Source organism: Leiobunum rupestre, chromosome 8 (genome assembly GCF_980474605.1).
Source record: "Leiobunum rupestre chromosome 8, qqLeiRupe1.1.hap1, whole genome shotgun sequence".
Classification (NCBI taxonomy): Eukaryota; Metazoa; Arthropoda; class Arachnida; order Opiliones; family Sclerosomatidae; genus Leiobunum; species Leiobunum rupestre.
The window spans coordinates 7,965,632-7,984,288 of NC_143391.1; the positions used below are offsets into that span (position 1 = coordinate 7,965,632).

The following is an 18,657-nucleotide window of genomic DNA, read 5'->3' on the forward strand; positions in this document are numbered from 1 at the left end:
TTTATATCAATCGATAATTTTGTAATTTTTCTTAGAAATGGCCCGCGAGTACTCGAACATCATCGAGTACTCGGCCTTTTTTGAGGTCGAGTACTCGAACTCGACCTCGAATAAGTAATTGGAGAATACTCGTCGATTACCGAATACCAAAAAATTTAATATTCGGGTACCCGATTACTAATAATAAGCTGCTCTCTAAACTCGTCGAGTATTTGTTTTTCTATTTTCGTTGCTACAAAGTTCGAAGAGGGGTTTTTATACCTTTTTGGGGGCAATAAACGGTAACTACATAGTTGTGGAAACTGTGGTTCATTTAAATTAAAGGAATATTTTTCAGCATTGAAAGTTACTCCGTTTAAATTTAATTTCATAATTACTTGAATAAAACCAGCTCCTAATCAAGTACTCGATAACCCGACTCGTTAAAAATATTACTCCATTTTTTTTAGTTACTCGACTCGAATAAGAGAAAGTTTCCCCTTAATCAAGTACTCGCGTACTCGACTCGACTTCAATATTACTCGACTCGAATACTCGATGAAAAAATATTTGATACTCGATAACCGACTCGATTGCCTAAAACCACTATTCGCACAGCCCTAGAAATGGGATATAACTGTTAAACTCATGTTTCTTTAGTTTAGTCCAACATTCATTTTCTTTCTTTAGTTTAGTCCAACATTCATTTTCTTTCTTCGCGTTCCCTACCGTAGCCAAAAATGTACGTTTCCGAATTTTCGTTCTGGCAGATTGACGTTGGTTGGTCATGCGATTCCGTGAACTTTTCAAACTATGAACATTGATTTCTCTGTTTTTAATTTTGTTTGTATATTGTTTGTATTGACATTTCATGCTGTGTGATTGGTGTGAAGGCCTCTGCTATATACACCAATTTATCATTCTTGTTATTCAGCCCCTGATATCGTGGTAAGCATGGACTACGGTGACAGAATTTCGGATTCTTTTATCTCTTGCTTAAACAAATTAACTTCGGAAAAAGTTACAGATAGAAAGGTAAGTAATAATTTTGTGTGTTCCTCCTTGGAATAAAGAAACAGTGATTGTCAATCCTTGTCTACATTTTTTAATAGTTTTCTATTGTTATCTGTAGTTACCCCTGAGAAATTTCCCTTGTTTCTCTTTTAATAGTTTGGTGCAGAGAACTTTCCAAAGTTTATCTCAGATCCTAACGTCATTCAAGTATTGGATGATAATTCATCCAAGAAAATTAAAAATGATGCTGGTGGGCTCGTAACGTGGAGTAGTATCTTAAAAGTTGTGAAAAAGTACATTGAAATGGTATAGTTAATTACAACACCACTTTCGACCAAGGAACAATATGGCTGAACCTTTCAATTATTTTGGATAGGAAACGGATAAAATTTTATCAAAAGTCCAACTAGATGAGAATAAACCTCTTACCAGTGCCATGATTCAATCAAAACATTCTTGTGTCAATTTGTTCAAATGCATAGTTAAGGCTGCTGCACAAAGTATGTTTTAATAGAAAGGTTTAGCTCGTCATTGAAAATATGTAGATAGAATCATTAAGAGTGTAGACTATACACAATTAAGTCATTCCTACAATCCAATGTATTCTACCTATTTTTTTTCTATCACAAGCATAAGCTTTTTGTTGTTTCATGTAATTTTTGTAAAATTGTATGTTTTTGATTACTTTGTTTATCCACTTAGGTCGACTTAAAGCCAAACCACCAAACTTTTTTCCTTATATTTTGAAAATCCTAGCTAATCAGGGAACTCGCTATTTATTGGGCCAAGAGTTTATATCCATATTGGACAAAGATGTGTTAACATCCAATATCTTATCAAATGAGATGTCTTCTGAAATTCTTTCAAGTGTGTACTATTTACATTTGTATTAAAACTTTAACTAACTCAGTTTTTCCTTATGGAACAGATACTTTGAAAGTTTGTAGAGATTTTTATCTAAATTCTACATGGAAAAAAAGTTTACTTTTAGATTTGATGCAGAAACTTTTAAATTTGTCTCAAAAAATTGATGTGAATAAGGACACCATAGATTTGATTTTTACATTTTTTAGAGATGCTGTGTTCAATTTGAAGTATTTTGAAAGCTTTCATTTATTTCTGTTATGATTTGTTTTTCATTATTATTGTTTAATTTTTAGAGACGAAAGTTTGCGCCACCATGAAAGTTTTCTAGGAGTGTTAATAAATTTTTCGAAAATCAACATTTTAGATTGTCGGTGGGATGTATGTAATTTAGGAGAAAAGATTATTCCATATTTTGCTAATATTTGGTCATCTACTAAATCAGATGCTGCTAAAGTAAAAACCAAATTAATTTATCACATTGTGTTATGATTACTTATATTTTGTTTCAGTTAAAATTTATAGAATTCTTTTACATTCAAATTGTTGTTCATAATCCTGGTGGCTCATTGAACACTGGAAACTATTACTGTGACATTGCTCAATGGAATTGTAATCTGAAATCAATTTTCGATGTTGTCATTAGAGAATGCGGACATTGTCCCCAGAAATCAAAATATTCTACTAGGTGGGTAATAGTCCAATCATCCTACCAAAATGTTATATAATTTTTTATTTTGTTCTATTTAGTGGGATCTCTATGAAGCCTGAGTTTGTTGAATTGGCTATTGAAGTTTGTAATCTCATCTTTTTAACGAAGGAAAATGGTGTTCAAAGTGAAAATTTTAAAAAGCCTCGTTCAATGTATTGCATTTCATCTCTACTAGACCCCTTGAAAAAATTGAAGACTTCTTTTGAAATTATTCCATGGTAAGGTCAAATTCTAAGCTGTTTATTAATATTCCTTTGCCCAGTAGATTTTATACACTTTTATTTTTAAGGGTAAGAATAATATCTGGTTTGTTGTTCCAATACCCCAAAGTTATCGAAATGGATGATATTGTGAAGCTTATGGAAACAATTTTACTTATCCAGATATCTTGCAAACAGTAAGTTTCTCTTTTTTCATGCTTATGAAAGCCTAAATATTTTTTTTTTAAGAGTTGAAGTCCGGTCAGTCCTTTTGCAGTGTAGCAGTGCCTTAGTATCTGCGTACTTACAAAAAGACACAAAGAAGAATAAACATGTTTTTGACAAACTTTTTGAGCACACTGTCAGGTATTGTAATTGTGTTAGATGTTAGCAATTCTCTACCCATGAAGAAAAAGACAAACCATTACAACTGAAAATATGCACTCACAGCTTACAAAAAGGGTTGGCCGGGTTCGATCCCAGCTTGTGGCGCTGGGTGAAAACTCGGAACCACTATTTCTGCTTTGAATTTGTAAGTTATCTCCCTGCTGGTTAGATGGGTTTCCCCCCCCCCCCCCTAACTCTTTGGTTTCCCATTTCCATTAAAACTTGCTGAGGTTAACAGTAATAGTAAGTTTAGGGATCTGTTGGCTCGCGTGCCTTGAAAGGCTTGCCACCACCCTCCTACGCAATTTAACCCATCCAACGGTAATTGTCTTAACAAATCACTAGTGGACCCTGTGGGGGGTTCCTTGGGTATTAGCTTAGCTTAGCTTATTATTATTAAACCTGTGTATTTAAAGCCACTGAAAAGCTGAACTGTAAGTTCTGGCATACCAGAGAATGTAATTATACAGCATTGAAATCTGTCTTTCAAATGTTCTTTCATGGTGTTGAACTCTCTGCCAGACTCAAAATTAAAAAACTCATTTTATATACTGATTGTGTAACTACATAATATCGTTTTTATCCTAGGATGGTTGCACTCAACCACTGCCATCATGAATCCCATGGGCTTCTTCAAATATTGTTAAAAAATAAGCTTGCTACTCCAACTGTTGATTTCCAACGCTTATATATGCCAGGTTTCTTCCTTATTGTGTATTAAGAGTTTTAGAAATTACTGACTTGCTTATGATTATTTTTTTAGGATCATCCAATCCAGTTTCATCATCATCTTTAAACACTCTAATATGTTTCCTACAAAATTTTACAATACCATTTACTACTCTACTTTCAACTAATCGTCAAACCAAAGAAAAACACTGGTACCAAATGGAAACTGTACACTGGATTTTTTCTTATTCAGAAGACTGCCTTTCAAAACGTTTTCAGAATGATTTACCTTGTGTAAGTGCACTAGCAAATGCTTTCATTTTTCTCTGCTTCAGAGAAGGCCATTCAAGTTTGATATACCAGGAACCAGAGCAGTCAATTGGTAGATATTAGCATATGTAATAAAAACAACTTAAAATGGATTCTTATATTATGACCTATTATTATAGGCTGTTTTGCTGAATATACTTTAATTAGACAAGATCTTTTGAAATCCACATTTGATAGTCCATTACTGGTGAAAATTACCGAAGTTCCAGAGTTTCAAAGATCTGGCTTGAAGAAAATGTCATTTATAACTCTTTTATTAGATCAGGTGCTGCTTTCCGTGGAAAATGAAACTGGACACCTTTTAGATCCTAGTCAGGTTTGTGTGATAGTGTATCTATTTACTTTATCCATTACTTTTATGTTGTTATTATTTTTTAGGTGTTTTCCATAGACTTATTTGCAAAACAAGTGTGCTTTTTAATAATTTTACAAAAACTATTGTGGAAACACAAAATCATGTCCAGTGCAGAAATAAGTTCATCCAGACTAACTGAACATACAAAAGTAAATATATTTTCAAATATATTCAATCTCATTGAAATTATAGTTACTGATCATTAAAAATTGGGGTTTTACAGGAAATTTTAAGGAAAATTGGTGACTCTATAAATAGCACTTTTGATAATTTAAAATTAGTAGAGGAAGTTATCAATAGTCTTAGAATAGCTGTTGAGTACAACGCTGACATTCCTGAAGCGTCTGATTGGGTTTGGTCATTATTTCCTGACAACCTATTAGAATCTTTACTTGCAATTTTAAACAATGTAATTATGTAACTTTTACCTTTTCTAACAAACTGCCTTTAAAACTTACAATATTTCCAGCAAAACCCTGAAACTTCTTTCAATTTACCATCAACTGCAAAAAGGTTTTCTCCAAGAAGCTCTTCAACCCAAGTCAACTCTTTGCTTGCGAGAGAAGATCTGGAATATTTAATGGATGATGATGATGACATTTCTAGTCAAGTACCTTCTACTTCTACTGGTATTTTCAATATTCTGATATTTAGGCTCTCTTAAAGTGTGCTCTAAATGTATTATTTATTTCGAAGCCCAAACTCCTTCAATTGGATCTGATAACAAAGTTGATAATATGGCTTCATTAAGTTCCTTGAAGCAAAATGTTTCAAAATTACTCGTTGAACTTTTCTTTTCTGAATTATTCAAAGACCATACTCTAAGTCCTGAAAAATACCGTAATCAACTGAAAAATTATATTTCTTTTGAGCACCTGAATCTTTTAATCCCTGCAAATGTTTACCTAATTATATCGGTCATGAGGAGCTTAGTAGGGTGTGAAGGTGTTATTGAAGATGGAGAAATTGCATATATTATTGGAAATATGAGGTTCTTATAATTTTTATAACAGTAATTTTGACAAGAGTGTATAATGTAACTGTAATCTTGCAGAGCTATATTTCGTAAATATAAGACTCAGAATGATTTTTCTGTTGACTGTATTGGTGTTTTGGAGAAATGTATTCCTCACTTGGTCCCTAAAGAAAATGAGAAGAAAACTCGAACTGAAAACAGAAAGTTATTGCTCAGTATGATTAAAGCTTTATGGTATTGAATTCTATTTTCTAATTGACTATATAGTTAGTATTTCCCTTCTACTACTGCTACTTATTTAGTTATTTATTTCATGCTTTTAGGGGTAGAGAAAAGGAAGAACCACATGAAATTGATTATATCTGTGCTTTAATCAACATTACTTCATCTTTGCTAAAGGTACAATGTTTGTTGATATTGCTGTAATAACGCATTTATTAATATCATATTCTTTTTGTAGTTCGATGCTCAAGTTAGCTGGTGTGACTACAATCTATCTGAAGACTGTAAACTAGAGTCTCCAATCTTAGATTTGGTTCAAATGCTCCACTCTTCCAAGATAAAATTACGTATCCAATCTTCTTCCAAACTTGGTCTTTTTCTAAGTGATCTATCTAAACATTCCCCCCAATTCGAGGAGAAAAGAAAGATTATTTTTGACGAATGTTACACAATATGCATCAATAACTGTAGCAGAGTGGAATCTTCCTTGATATCACCTTGTCTTTCAAGCTTATTAGCATTCCTTTTACATGTCAGCTCTGCTGGCCTGAGCTGTGAAAGAGATGCAATATTTGCCTTGATTCAAATTGTAAAATTGAAGAATGTTCCATTCGATGTCATTTTTAAAGTAGGCAAAACCTCACATTTCCATAGTTTTCATATTTTAATTCAACCATAATTTAAAAAATTTCTCAATAGGTATTGTCTCAAATTCAAAATAAGCAATCTTTATCTTCTGAACTCTCTGTTTTAGAGTTGCATTTTGATTTTATATTTAAACATTGGCTTGATTTGAAAAATCCCTTTAAAGATTTTCCTTTCGAAATATTGAAGTGCCAGACGCTCAGAGAATTTTATAGGTACATTAGGAATAGGAACAGCAGATATAACCCCACGCACAATTTTAAAAAATAAGTTTTTTTAATATGTAGAAATTATCAGTTGCATATAATTCCATTGCTTTTTTGGAGAATGGAACCAACTGAACTTAATGAAATAGCCAAAGAATTAGGAAAAGAAACAAAAAACCTTATTATAGATTCCTTTTCTCAAATATTTGCTGGAATTTCTTCTCGTTTTGCTGTTGAAAATAACAAAGATAATCGACAAGCTGCTCAGTGCCTCCAATTTCTTCAGAATACTATCACCAAACAAGTAAATATAAAAATTTTGTAGTAACCAAATTGGTTTTTTAATAAACTTCATCCTTAATTTAATGTGTTAGGTATTAGAACAACAAGTAACTGCTCAGTTTCACAAAATTGTAATAAGATTGCTCTTGAGCTTAAATGAAACACCTACTCAGCATCAACTTAAACGGTTTAAAAATTTGTATGTATCTTTTAATCTTGTTAGGTAATATTATAATCTTCATCCGTTTTCATTACTTATAGCCTGCCTCCGCCAACTAAAATTCAAAATAAATCGCAAAAGATTATAAAAGCCTTTGCATATTTGGCAAAGCAATACGGTAAAGAATCGGTTGTGGAAATAATCGCTGATGGAAATGACTGTGGGATTGCCAATATTTTATTTGTCTTACACCAAAAACTAGCCAAAGCTGAGAGGAAGGAAGAGCGTTGCAGAATTATACTAGTTTACCATTTTTTCTTAGAAATAGTTCTACCTTATTTCAAGAGTAATTTAAAAAACATGGCTACATTTGTGGTTAGAGAAATTACACTACTTATGCTCAATCAATTTAACCGCTTAATGTAAATATTGTTTATAAAGTTTTCGTAATTTTACACTCTAAATGTATTTTTTTTATTTAGCATTCCATGGACTGAATTAGACGAATGTATTGTAACATTATCTATCATGCTGCTACAAACTCTTGTTTTGAATTGCATTGATGTTTTTGTAGATGTACAGAGTTTTTTTTAAATATTTTTATGTAATCTTCATTTATTTTGTTTTTATTTTCACAGGGTGCATCTGACTTGATCCCCGAAATAGTTGATGGTGTATTGAAAATTTTTAATAGTGGTTCAATATCTGTTGAAGTGTGTTAATTTTGGATGACATTCAATATACTTTCCAGTATTAATAATTTTTTTTTGATATTTCAGATTATCAAACTTTTAAATATTTTAATTGTTGAAAAGGCATCAAACAGTTCAGCATTAAAAGGCATTTTAGCCCTTGTAGATGATTTACCAGGTACACCACAAAAACAATCCCACTGGTGGCCTCTAAATGATATCAAAGACAAACTTAGAAGTTACAAAAATGATGATCAAACTCTCAGTGAAGTAGACGATCTATTTTAAATTACATGTTTCAACAATTTTATCAAAATTACATAATTTCCATAGGTTTTGCAAAACTTTCTCCAAGGATGTAAGCGGAGAAAAAACAGTACAAGAAAAGAAGGTTTAGTTAATCTTCTAAATCAACTCAGAAGTCGAAAAGAAGAGTTAATTGGATTAACTCTTTTCAACCAAAGTAAATTGGAACTGATATATGTAAACTGAATGATTTTACAATGGTCTATATTTCAGATAGTACTTTGCTTACCGAAGACTTGGAAGAATCTCTACTTCATTTGACTATCTGTTACTTATTGTCATTCAGTCAGATAAGTTCTGAAGAAATTCAACAAGTTGCTGCCCAGTGTTTAGGGGAAATAGGTTCTGTTAATTTAGGCTCACCCATATTGCCAGCAATAATGGCCAAGAAAAATGTCAGCACTTTTTACAGTAGTGAAGAATACCTCATTTATGAACACCTCACTACTTACCTTGGAGATGAAAGGTTTTTCTTTAGATAGAACATGACAATGTGAAATATTTTTTACCATGTAATTTTTCTAATTTTAGGCTTGAAGTCTTTGAAGCGGCAACTACAGTAATGAAAAACCTTTTATCCACACCTGATAGCAAGAGATTTTTAAATAAATGCAAAAGCAACAGTGAAATGAAAGTATATCAGCGCTGTTTGCCTTTGATTTCTAAGTCAAATACCACGGGAAGCAATGACTCTAAGGATAATGATAATGCAGTTGTATCTCTTGTGGATGATCACACGCTTTGGTGCCCGGAGGGATCAGTTGATTATCAAATATGGATCTCCCAACTTGTTTGTTCAATTTTAAAATCTGTTCCCCAAAAGTCTTCCATTTTTAAAGAACTGAAACCTATCTGCCTTGTTGAGGTAAAATACAACTATAGTTATTAAAATAATTTGTCTTCTGTATTTATTAAGGAAATATTTATTTCGTTGTTTTATTACAGCCAACATTTTGTGAAAAAATTTTACCATATCTGATCTCTAAGGTCCTGGAACAGAATAATACAAATCAAGAAGTACTGTCAAGGCAGATTTCAAATTTTATAGCCAAACACTGTTGGCTTAAGAAAAAAATTAAAACATCCCAGGACAGTGATGATAGTAATTTCAATCTCGGTGAGAGTATTTATTTGATCTCTTGTTTTTCAAAAGTACCAATTATCTTTTGCAAATTTTATTTCAGAAACCAGTCAAGACACTTTGCTCCTACAAAAAAAAGCTGTTCGAGCTATTCTTAACATTGTTCACCATCTCAGAATAAGACCAAAAGAAAAGTACATTAAGGAATATTTTTATTTATTATTTCACTTATTATTTTACCAATCTGTAGAAATGAATCCACAATTTTGGAAACTGAATTTTCATTAAATATTAATTATTTGCATTTGGCGGATGCTGCTCTTTATTGTGGAGCTTATTTTACATCCTTGATGTATATAGAACTATGGTGTGATGAAATGAGCCGGTATAATCATGTCTACTGTAAACCTTGATAAACAAGCGAAGTTGATAAATATGCAAATTTTTTTAGTGTGATGAAGTCAAATGAAGATCCCGATTATGACAGTCAGGGATCAACTATAATTTCAAGATTGGGCACTCATGATCAAGCTGAAGTGTTTCAACTATTGCTTCTTAAGGCTTTCAAAGAAATTGGAGATTATGATGGGGGTAAACAAATGATTTTTAGCTGGATAAAGTTGAATAGTACAATTTAAATTTACACGTGTAGTACATGGTTGTTCAAGGCTTTTTGGTGATAGTTTCCCACTAAGACTTTGCCTTTATGCTCAAGAAAACAAATGGGACAGGGTTCTTGCTGTCTGTGATTCAGAAATGGTTTCTGATAATGTGGCACAAACACAAGGCGTTCTAATGGTAAAATTTGTCTCTCATTAATAAATATTTTGTTTTATTTACTAATTTACAAGTCTCTATATAGGCCTTGAAAAAGAGTGGTTTGACTAACACGTTTGAAGGTTTCTTAAACGGACTAATTGTAAATTGTAATCAGCCCTCGTCTGAGATGGTTGAATATCAAAGTGAATGTGCATGGAGAATGAATCGATGGAACGTAATAATACCTGAAGTGTAATTTGACATTTTAGTAACGTATAATATCTCCAAAATTATGCTTTAGTTAACATTATTCTTCCTTCAGAGAAAATCAAGGTGTCCATCAATCGTTATTTAAAGCTCTAAATTATTTGGAGATTAAAGATTACGAATCTTCTTTAAACCAAATATCAATTGGACGGTATTATTAAGTTTGATGTTTTATCTTATTTGGTTCCTTAATTTTTTTTTTACTTTTATAGGCGAAAAGTTCTGAATGAAATTTGTCTGCTGGGTGCTACTCCAGAAGCGACCAAAAGCATTTATCCAATTCTCAGTAACCTTAAAGCTCTGTCCACTGTTGAAATGGCTATAAAGCACCAATCAGAGTATGTTCCTGGCCATGTTGGTCGATTTAATGGAGTTTGATATCAATTCCAAAGCCAATACTGATTTTTTAACCCAGTTTTTACCAACATCCATTTCCGTTGGACTTTCACCAATATCACTGAGCAAAACACTTACTATGCAACTTAGGTTAGCTAGATCAAAGTTTAGTGCTAAAATGTTAGCCTCGCCATCTACTCTGTATTTGAAAAAGATATAATTGGAATTTGTTTTGGTAAAATTGTAGTTTTTTTACTATTACAAAAACCAATTAATCGGTAGAATCGCGTTATTGCTAGTCTATAGAGACAGTGGCATAGCCAGGATTTTGTTTGTACATACGACCATACAATTCTACGTCACTGGATAGAGATATTGTATTGTGTTGGACGCTACACTGCTTATTAGTAGTATATTACTTCAAACAAATTTCATAAATTTTACATCCTTTTTATAGAGGGACAATGGATACCCTTATTGAAGAGTGGGATATAGCTAATAGAGTACCCTTCAGCAGTTTTGAGTTTTTTGAACCAACTTTGTGGATTCAGACAGTTGTTTTTCGTCAGATTATAAGCAGAGATCATAGGAGAGGCGTGCTTTTAAAGGGACTGATATCAACTTTGGAAAAGACTTTAAATTTTGCTTTAACTGAAAATCATTTAGAAGTTGGTCTTTTTTTAAATAAACTGAGGAACTAAATCTGATGACTTGTAATTCCCCTTTAATAGATTGCTGAAAAAGCATTGAAGGAACTGAAAAAAGAGCATCAAGAGTCAAATGAAAGTTCTTTGCATATAAAATTAGATGAAGCTAGATTGTATTGGTGCCGTGGTGAATCTCACGTGGCAAAGCAGTTGCTTAAGTCATTGCTTAAGCCATTAGAGCTTGTGAGTTGTATTTGTATTAAAACTATATAATAATCTGTCACATTTTCACATGTTACAAATTTAGCAACAACAAGAAAATGCATGGAAAAAATTTCTTTATGCAAAGACTCTTTTATTTTATGGGAAATGGCAAGCTGAAACCAGTGGTGAAAACATATCTACAATTCTGGCTAATTATTTGGAAAAAGTAAAATATATAAGTTTTTGTGCTATATATTTTTGTTTAAAATGATACTAATTTCAGGCCCTCTCATTATTCAAACAAACCTCTAACCAAGAACTGTTATATGATGGACATTTGGCTATTGCACGATATTCAGATGCACATTACCAGTCATTGATTAAGTATCGAAATACCCCAGCTTTCCAAACTAAAATGAACACAATGGTGCATGCTAGAGATGAAGCAATGTTATTAAAGAAAATTTATGATAAAACAAACAATGAGTAAGTGGCTAAATTCAAAAGCTGTGACCAAAATTGAAGAATATAAACTAATCTGTTACAGTGACCGTAAGGCAATAAATCTTAGAGTGAAACAGAGTAATATAGATGAAAGTGAAGTGAAAGCTGTTGAAGAAAATATAAAGAAATTTAGAATCAAAGCCCTTGAAAATTATCTATTTTGCTTAAGAGACACGAGAGCTCATGATTTAAGGGTCTTTAGAGTTATTTCTCTCTGGTTTGAAAATTCTCAAGATCCAACCGTGAATAAAGCTATTCAGGTAATATTTCAACTCCCTATTCCAGCTTTCATCCCCTCTATATGTAGACTACATGTTTGGTGGTGGTGAATATAACGTGGCCCCCAAATCTTTGATTTAAATTTTTTATTTTTATCAGCTATTCTAAAACCCACAATGGCAATTTAAACAATGCATTGTTCAATTAGTATTAGTTCCCTTTATCTAACCATGGTAGTGCTGCTCTGCACATATGAATCAAAAAGGGTTTTGTGTCCCCTAAATGAAAAATTGATTTAGCTCCAAGGAAAAGTGGATTTATCCTCAACAGTATTCGATGAAACTTTTAATTGCTAAGTCATTCGATTAGTAATTGCTCTCTCTATCTAACCGTGATAGTGCTGTGCCACTGATATTTTTCAAACGGATCGAGGGGCTAACCACTTCCTTAAATTCTGTTCACCGATTACAGCGAGTTCAGCTTTTGGTAGTGCAAAGTCTGTAACTACTTTAGTAAAGTGAAAGCTACAGGCTTGTACACCGATTACGGGTAGTGATTAGCCCCTCAAAAGGGGGTTTAGGTCACTCAAATTCAAATTGGTTATATGGTTCCAATTGGGTCCCCGTGAAAGTTAACTTCTTTTGGACAGTACTCAATAAAATTTTAATTTTGGTGTCATACAATCGGTATTAGTTTCCTCTATCTAGCTATGCCAGTACTACACTGCTAAAGTTAATAAAAGGGGGATTTTCCTTCTTCCCCAGGCTATGTACAGGACTTCTTGAAACATTGATTTATCTTCAACTGTAAAAATGTAATTGAAAAGTTGTTCCATCAATTTTAGCTTATTGTATCTAATTATGCCTGTACCATAATAATAACAAAATGATAATCAGCTAGGCTAATACCCAAGGCAGCATCTTAGGTCCAAGTCAGCTAGCAACAGCCATATCAATTTTTGCAATTGGGGGCCCATAAAAATTGGGCATTTGAATTCTGTGAAACCATTTTATGAACATTTGTAAATGGTACATGAATCAATAGGAAATATATCACATTCTAATGCACAAACTCAATTTGGGCAATTGTGCGTCAATAAAATTGAACATTTGATTTCTCTAAAACTATTTAGGTTAAAACTGTAATTGATGTTTGAATCTAAATTTTGAGCACTAGCCATCTTGGTTTTCTTAAGTTGTTGCTATAAACAGGGCAATGGGGCTTGTCAATTTTAGTGGTGGAGTACCCATTAGGTGGTCCCATCCAGAGATAGAGGGTTTGGGGTGAGGCAGCTATTATGGCCTGTGCCATCTTGTTGAAATGAATATTGTCTTTTAGACTCACTTGGACAAATTGCCCACATACAAATTTTTAACTTTGATATATCAACTTGCTGCAAGAATGGGAACCCAAGGAGGAGAGTTTCATAGAATTCTTACTGAGGTTTGGAAACTTAAAACTTAACGAAATTTGTAGAATCAATAATTAATTACCTTCATTTCAGTTAATTAAAAGAATGTGTATCGATCATCCACATCACACCATTCCAGTTTTAATGGGTTTAGCCAACGCAAACCGGGATTCAACTTACCAAACACCTACTCAAAGTAGTAGCCGAGGAAAGAAGAAGTCTCTACCAACTACTGATGCTCAAGATGTGATCTAGTTTTTCAAAAACAGCTTTGACTTTTGAGTTAATTTTTTTGGTTTATATATATTATAGGATCGCATTACTTCTGCCAAAAAAGTCATTTCTCACGTTGAAAAAGTTATGCCTGAATATATTGCCCAACTTGGCAAATTATGTGAAGCCTATATTGATCTTGCCTATTACCCTACCACACGGTTCAAACCATGTAAGTTTATTCTGACTTTTTTTGCATCATATTTCATTGCCTGTTTTATTTACAGACAGTAAACAAAAAATTCCTAGCAACATACCTTTGCACCTCTGTAATTTTGACAAAGTTTCAGTTCTGACTCAAGAAAATAAGGTAGCAACATTATATTTTAGACTTTTTTGTATTATCAATTAGGTAGGCTGCATCAGTATAGGCAAAGTACATATATAGTTCCAGATACCGGAGTAGAAGTCTCACAAACTAAAAATAGAAATCAGTGGTGTAGCCAGGATTTTGATCCGGGGGACACACCATTGAAAAAAAATAAAGATATGTACATATGCCACTGATAGAAATTAGGGAGATGCACAGCATATTGACAGCTTGCATAAAATAGGGGTCCATTGTCACTCTCTAAAATTGTTTTTCCTATTTTCCTAAAACGTTGTGGTGTATCTACACTAAATTATAGTACATATGTTAAATATTTCGAAAATGATTTTCCTGTACAGATTGATTATAGCTGCGAGTATAAAAAAATTGCGTATGTGAAAAATTTTGGCCCCGACTTCTTTTTATGTACGGGTATTAATTCCCCAAAGAGAATAGAGTGTTATAACTCAGATGGACAAAAACATATGCAACTTGTGAAGGTATGAATGTATGTTTTATGTTAAAAAGTAAATGAGTTTTTCTCATTCAAAATCCTGACTTTTTTTAGGGACAGGATGATCTAAGACAAGATGCTATCATGCAACAAGTATTTGCTCTAGTCAATTGTTTTCTACAAAAAAATGTTGAAACCCAAAATAGGAGGTTAAATATTCGGACCTACAAAGTAATTTTTAGAGATATCCCAGAGTAAATGAAAATTATTTTAACGATTTATATCTATAGATTGTTCCTCTATCGAGACGAAGTGGCGTCTTACAGTGGTGTGATGGTACTCAACCAATTGGAGAATACCTAGTAGGAATAGACCAAAAATCAGGAGCTCACAAAAGATACTATCCAAATGAATGGGATGCTCGTGAAGCAAGAGCATATCTTGCCCAGCCAGTGTGTGAATTGTAGCTTGCTTATTTTTCCTTAAAGATGATTTATTAATTTATGTCGTAACAGAACACTAAAGTAAGCAAGCTAGAACTTTTTGAAATGATTTGCGAGAAATTTTCCCCGGTTTTCCGCTACTTCTTTCTTGAACATTTTCCTGAACCAACCAAATGGTATGAAAGGAGGCTTGCCTATTCCAGAAGTGTTGCCGTCTGTTCTATAGGTTAGATATTCGTGAAATATTTTTTATGAAAATTGATTTATACGAAATATAACTACTCATTATGTTTATAGTGGGCTACGTGTTGGGACTGGGAGATCGACATGTTCACAACATTCTTGTTGATAAACACACAGCAGAACTAATACATATTGATTTTGGTAAGTAATAATCATTTGTATTTAAGTTATGGCTTTTAACCTGTTATTTGCTAGGGGTTGCGTTTGAACAAGGGAAGATATTGGCCACTCCAGAAACTGGTATTTTAATCCATTGTTCTCTTATTTTATAACAAACTAAAATTTTAATTTTTCTGTCAGTTCCATTTCGATTAACAAGGGAAATTGTCGATGGATTTGGAATTTGTGGGGTAGAAGGAGTTTTTAGAAGGTTCGTTTCATCTAATTATACTATGTATATATTTAAAAAGCGCAAAATATTTATTTGAAAAGGTGTTGTGAGAAAACTATGGAAGTAATGAGAGGCTCACAAGAGTCTCTGTTAACTATTCTTGAAGTATTATTATATGATCCTCTATATATGTGGAGTTTATCTTCGGATAAAGCTGCGTCATTGCAAAAGTCAACCATTAAAGATCAACAGTATAACAAACTTGAAAATGATTCGGAAAACCAAGGTATAATACAATTTCTAATTTACTGGATTATTACCAATAATATTGATAATTTGGCACATTCAGGACAAGAAATTAATAAGTTAGCCGAAAGAGTACTATTGAAACTGCAACAAAAGTTACAAGGTGTCGAAGACAATGTAGCCCTCAGCGTGACGGGGCAGGTTAGCCTATTGATACAACAAGCTAAAGATCCTCAAAATTTAGCAAGGTTATTTCCTGGATGGCAACCATATTTGTAGATTTGTTATTAAAGTTAATTTTAATACTTTTAATAAGCAGATATTTTTATTGATAATTCAAACCTACATGTTATTAACTCTTCCAGTTATAGTATATACATTTGTGTATTATAGTTAATTATTAAATTTAAAGTATAACATTTTTACTTGTTCAAGGTAGGATGTTAAGGATTTTTTAATTGCCTTTAGCATTTGTAAACCTATCAGTGACATCTTTCCAGTTAACAATATTCCAAATAGCTTTTACATAATCGGGTCTAACATTTTTATATTGTAAATAATAAGCATGCTCCCAAACATCAATGCCAAACACAGGAGTGAGCCCTAAAAAAAGAGTTAAGGTTGTACAAAAATATTAATGTCACTAACAAAAACGTTTAAGTACCAGTTGTGGCTTGCAGAGGATCTTGATTTGCGCATGTTGCTACCTGAAGCTTCCCAGAGCTAGAATTATACCCTAGCCAAGCCCATCCAGAACCTTGTACCCCTACAGCAGCTGCAGACATCAACTCTTTTAGGCGCTCATAACTTCCAAAATCATTCTTAATGGCTAATAAAAGGTCTCCTAAAAGTATAATAATAACAATGAGTGCTCAATTATCTGTAGGCATTTCCCATGAGAAATATCACCCTCTGGTTCTCCTCCTTTGGGGGAAAGATTTTGCCAAAATATAGAATGATTTATATGGCCGCCCCCATTGAATTTTAAAGCTGGTTGCAATGAAATAATTGAAGTTACATCAGCTGTGAGGGAGAAAAAGATGTTATTATTGGTTAAAAGCCTTAGGGTTTTGACAATAATGTTACCTTTCGCTGTTGCATCATTTAGTTTTTCCTCTGCAATATTAAGATTGTTAACGTACGCTGCGTGATGTTTTTGATGGTGCAGTTTCATAATTTCAGCTGAAATAACTGGTTCAAGCGCGTTATAGTCGTATGGCAAGTCTGGTAAGGTATGCTTTTTGCGCCATACTTTGGTTTGGGTCGATGTGCATCCTAGAGCAATCGGTCTAAAAAAATGTCAGATAAGTAATAGTTATATCTAATTATTTTAATTCACTTTACCCAAGGCTTATCGCTCTTCCCAATTTTGAAGCTGACAACATCTTAATATATTGGTATATTATAGTAAGAAATTATAAATCACCGGCTTCCAAATTAGGACGGTTTTTTTTTTGTGATAGTCGATAAAAGCATCAGGTCACAGGGGACCAGCGTTGCCAGATCGAAAATCTGAAATTATCGTATCTAGGCTAAAAAATTATCGATTTTCCTAGAAAACTATCGTACATTTCTTTTTGGCGATAAATTTTAATTCATACATAAATGCGTTGAATTTAGATGATTTTTTAAAGCACTACAGGAGTTTTATTTCAGGGAAATAAACAAAATGTCTATTATCATTATTAACTGAACTTAATATGTTTAAAAATGTTTTAAAAAATGAGGTAATAGCTAGGAGTAATAAACTTACACTCTGGACTACGCGTACCAAAGAAATCTCATAGGTAACTAGAATGCTGCCGCCTACGGCCGAGCTTGACGCCAGTTCGCCTTGAACCTTCAGCCAATGAGAGGCCGTAGAGTGGTTCCGCCAAGGAGGATAATAATCCTCCTTGGATCCGCTACTATAGCGGGAGATAGGTGACGTCATTCTCTCTGGTGACATTAAATTCTTGGCAGAAACACTCTTTGAGCTCTGATTGGCTGAGATCTGGCAATTGTCTGCCACGGCGTTTGGCCCATTTGCCAGTTACACGGCAGCATTCTAGTTACCTATGAGATTTCTATGATTATAACTAACTATAATCTACTTCTCATATCTCCAACCGTCCATTTCACCAATTTTTCATTTCCCAACCGGTCATTTCCCCAACCGAGCATTTCGCCAACCGAGCATTTCGCCAACCAATTTTTTTACGGAGTTGGCGTAATGAGCAGTTGGGGAAATGAGTCGCCCATTTCCCCAACTCGCAAACCCAAAGCATTTCCCCAACCGAGCATTTCGCCAACCAATTTTTTCAAGAAGTTGGCGTAATGAGCAGTTGGGGAAATGAGTCGCCCATTCCCCCAACTCGCAAGAGCCTTTGCATTTCCCCAACCGAGCATTTCACCAACCAATTTTTTTACGAAGTTGGCGTAATGAACAGTTGGGGAAATGAGTCGCCCATTTCCCCAACTCGCAAACCCTATGCATTTCCCCAACCGAGCATTTCGCCAACCAATTTTTTTTACGAAGTTGGCGTAATGAACAGCTGGGGAAATGAGTTGCCCATTCCCCCAACTCGCAAACCCTATGCATTTCCCCAACCGAGCATTTCACCAACTAATTTTTTTACGAAGTTGGCGTAATGAACAGTTGGGGAAATGGGTCGCCCATTTCCCCAACTCCCCAGTTCTCAATTCTAGTAGGAACTGGCAGAGGTAAAACGACTACAGGGTTAATCGATAACAGTGTGAGAAATAAGGCACTATCACAGGCCAATCGCAAGTTTAAAAATTAGCGGGACCAGTTTAAAAATTAAATGCTCGGGGTGTTAGTGGCCCTAGGGACCACTTAAATAATTCAAAGTTTTTCCCTTCAAGATTTTAGTTCGTTAAAATATGAAGGCCTGATTTTGAAGGTTAAAAATGGTAAATGGCCAGTGGCC

General features: G+C 33.6%; 2 protein-coding genes across 2 annotated transcripts; one reads left to right on the forward strand and one right to left on the reverse strand.

Annotated features, from left to right (window-relative positions):
• Positions 1–728: 728 nt before the first annotated feature.
• On the forward strand, positions 729–16,042 carry tefu (Serine/threonine-protein kinase tefu). Its single transcript, XM_090157067.1, has 57 exons — positions 729–822; positions 914–1,014; positions 1,150–1,299; positions 1,370–1,493; positions 1,696–1,860; positions 1,922–2,087; positions 2,154–2,313; positions 2,370–2,545; positions 2,608–2,787; positions 2,859–2,966; positions 3,019–3,135; positions 3,745–3,854; positions 3,920–4,207; positions 4,275–4,471; positions 4,534–4,659; positions 4,734–4,919; positions 4,980–5,139; positions 5,207–5,501; positions 5,565–5,720; positions 5,810–5,885; positions 5,947–6,336; positions 6,408–6,568; positions 6,641–6,863; positions 6,934–7,040; positions 7,103–7,423; positions 7,484–7,577; positions 7,640–7,714; positions 7,781–7,963; positions 8,027–8,156; positions 8,213–8,465; positions 8,531–8,864; positions 8,945–9,116; positions 9,184–9,274; positions 9,331–9,465; positions 9,532–9,671; positions 9,733–9,878; positions 9,943–10,091; positions 10,162–10,257; positions 10,319–10,444; positions 10,900–11,110; positions 11,174–11,332; positions 11,397–11,519; positions 11,577–11,779; positions 11,841–12,057; positions 13,355–13,459; positions 13,521–13,673; positions 13,740–13,872; positions 13,928–14,010; positions 14,370–14,510; positions 14,579–14,695; positions 14,755–14,916; positions 14,980–15,133; positions 15,205–15,291; positions 15,346–15,390; positions 15,451–15,520; positions 15,583–15,767; positions 15,831–16,042. The coding sequence occupies exons 2-57, from the start codon at positions 934–936 to the stop codon at positions 16,004–16,006; spliced, it is 8,871 nt and encodes a 2,956-aa protein (XP_090013193.1). The 5' UTR covers positions 729–822; positions 914–933; the 3' UTR covers positions 16,007–16,042.
• Positions 16,034–17,217, reverse strand: Sod2 (superoxide dismutase 2). Its single transcript, XM_090157068.1, has 5 exons — positions 17,072–17,217; positions 16,814–17,016; positions 16,637–16,750; positions 16,392–16,571; positions 16,034–16,330 (listed from the first exon to the last, which is right to left on the reverse strand). Exons 1-5 carry the CDS (start codon positions 17,110–17,112, stop codon positions 16,182–16,184), a joined length of 687 nt encoding a protein of 228 aa, XP_090013194.1. The 5' UTR covers positions 17,113–17,217; the 3' UTR covers positions 16,034–16,181.
• Between the last annotated feature and the right edge of the window lie 1,440 nt (positions 17,218–18,657).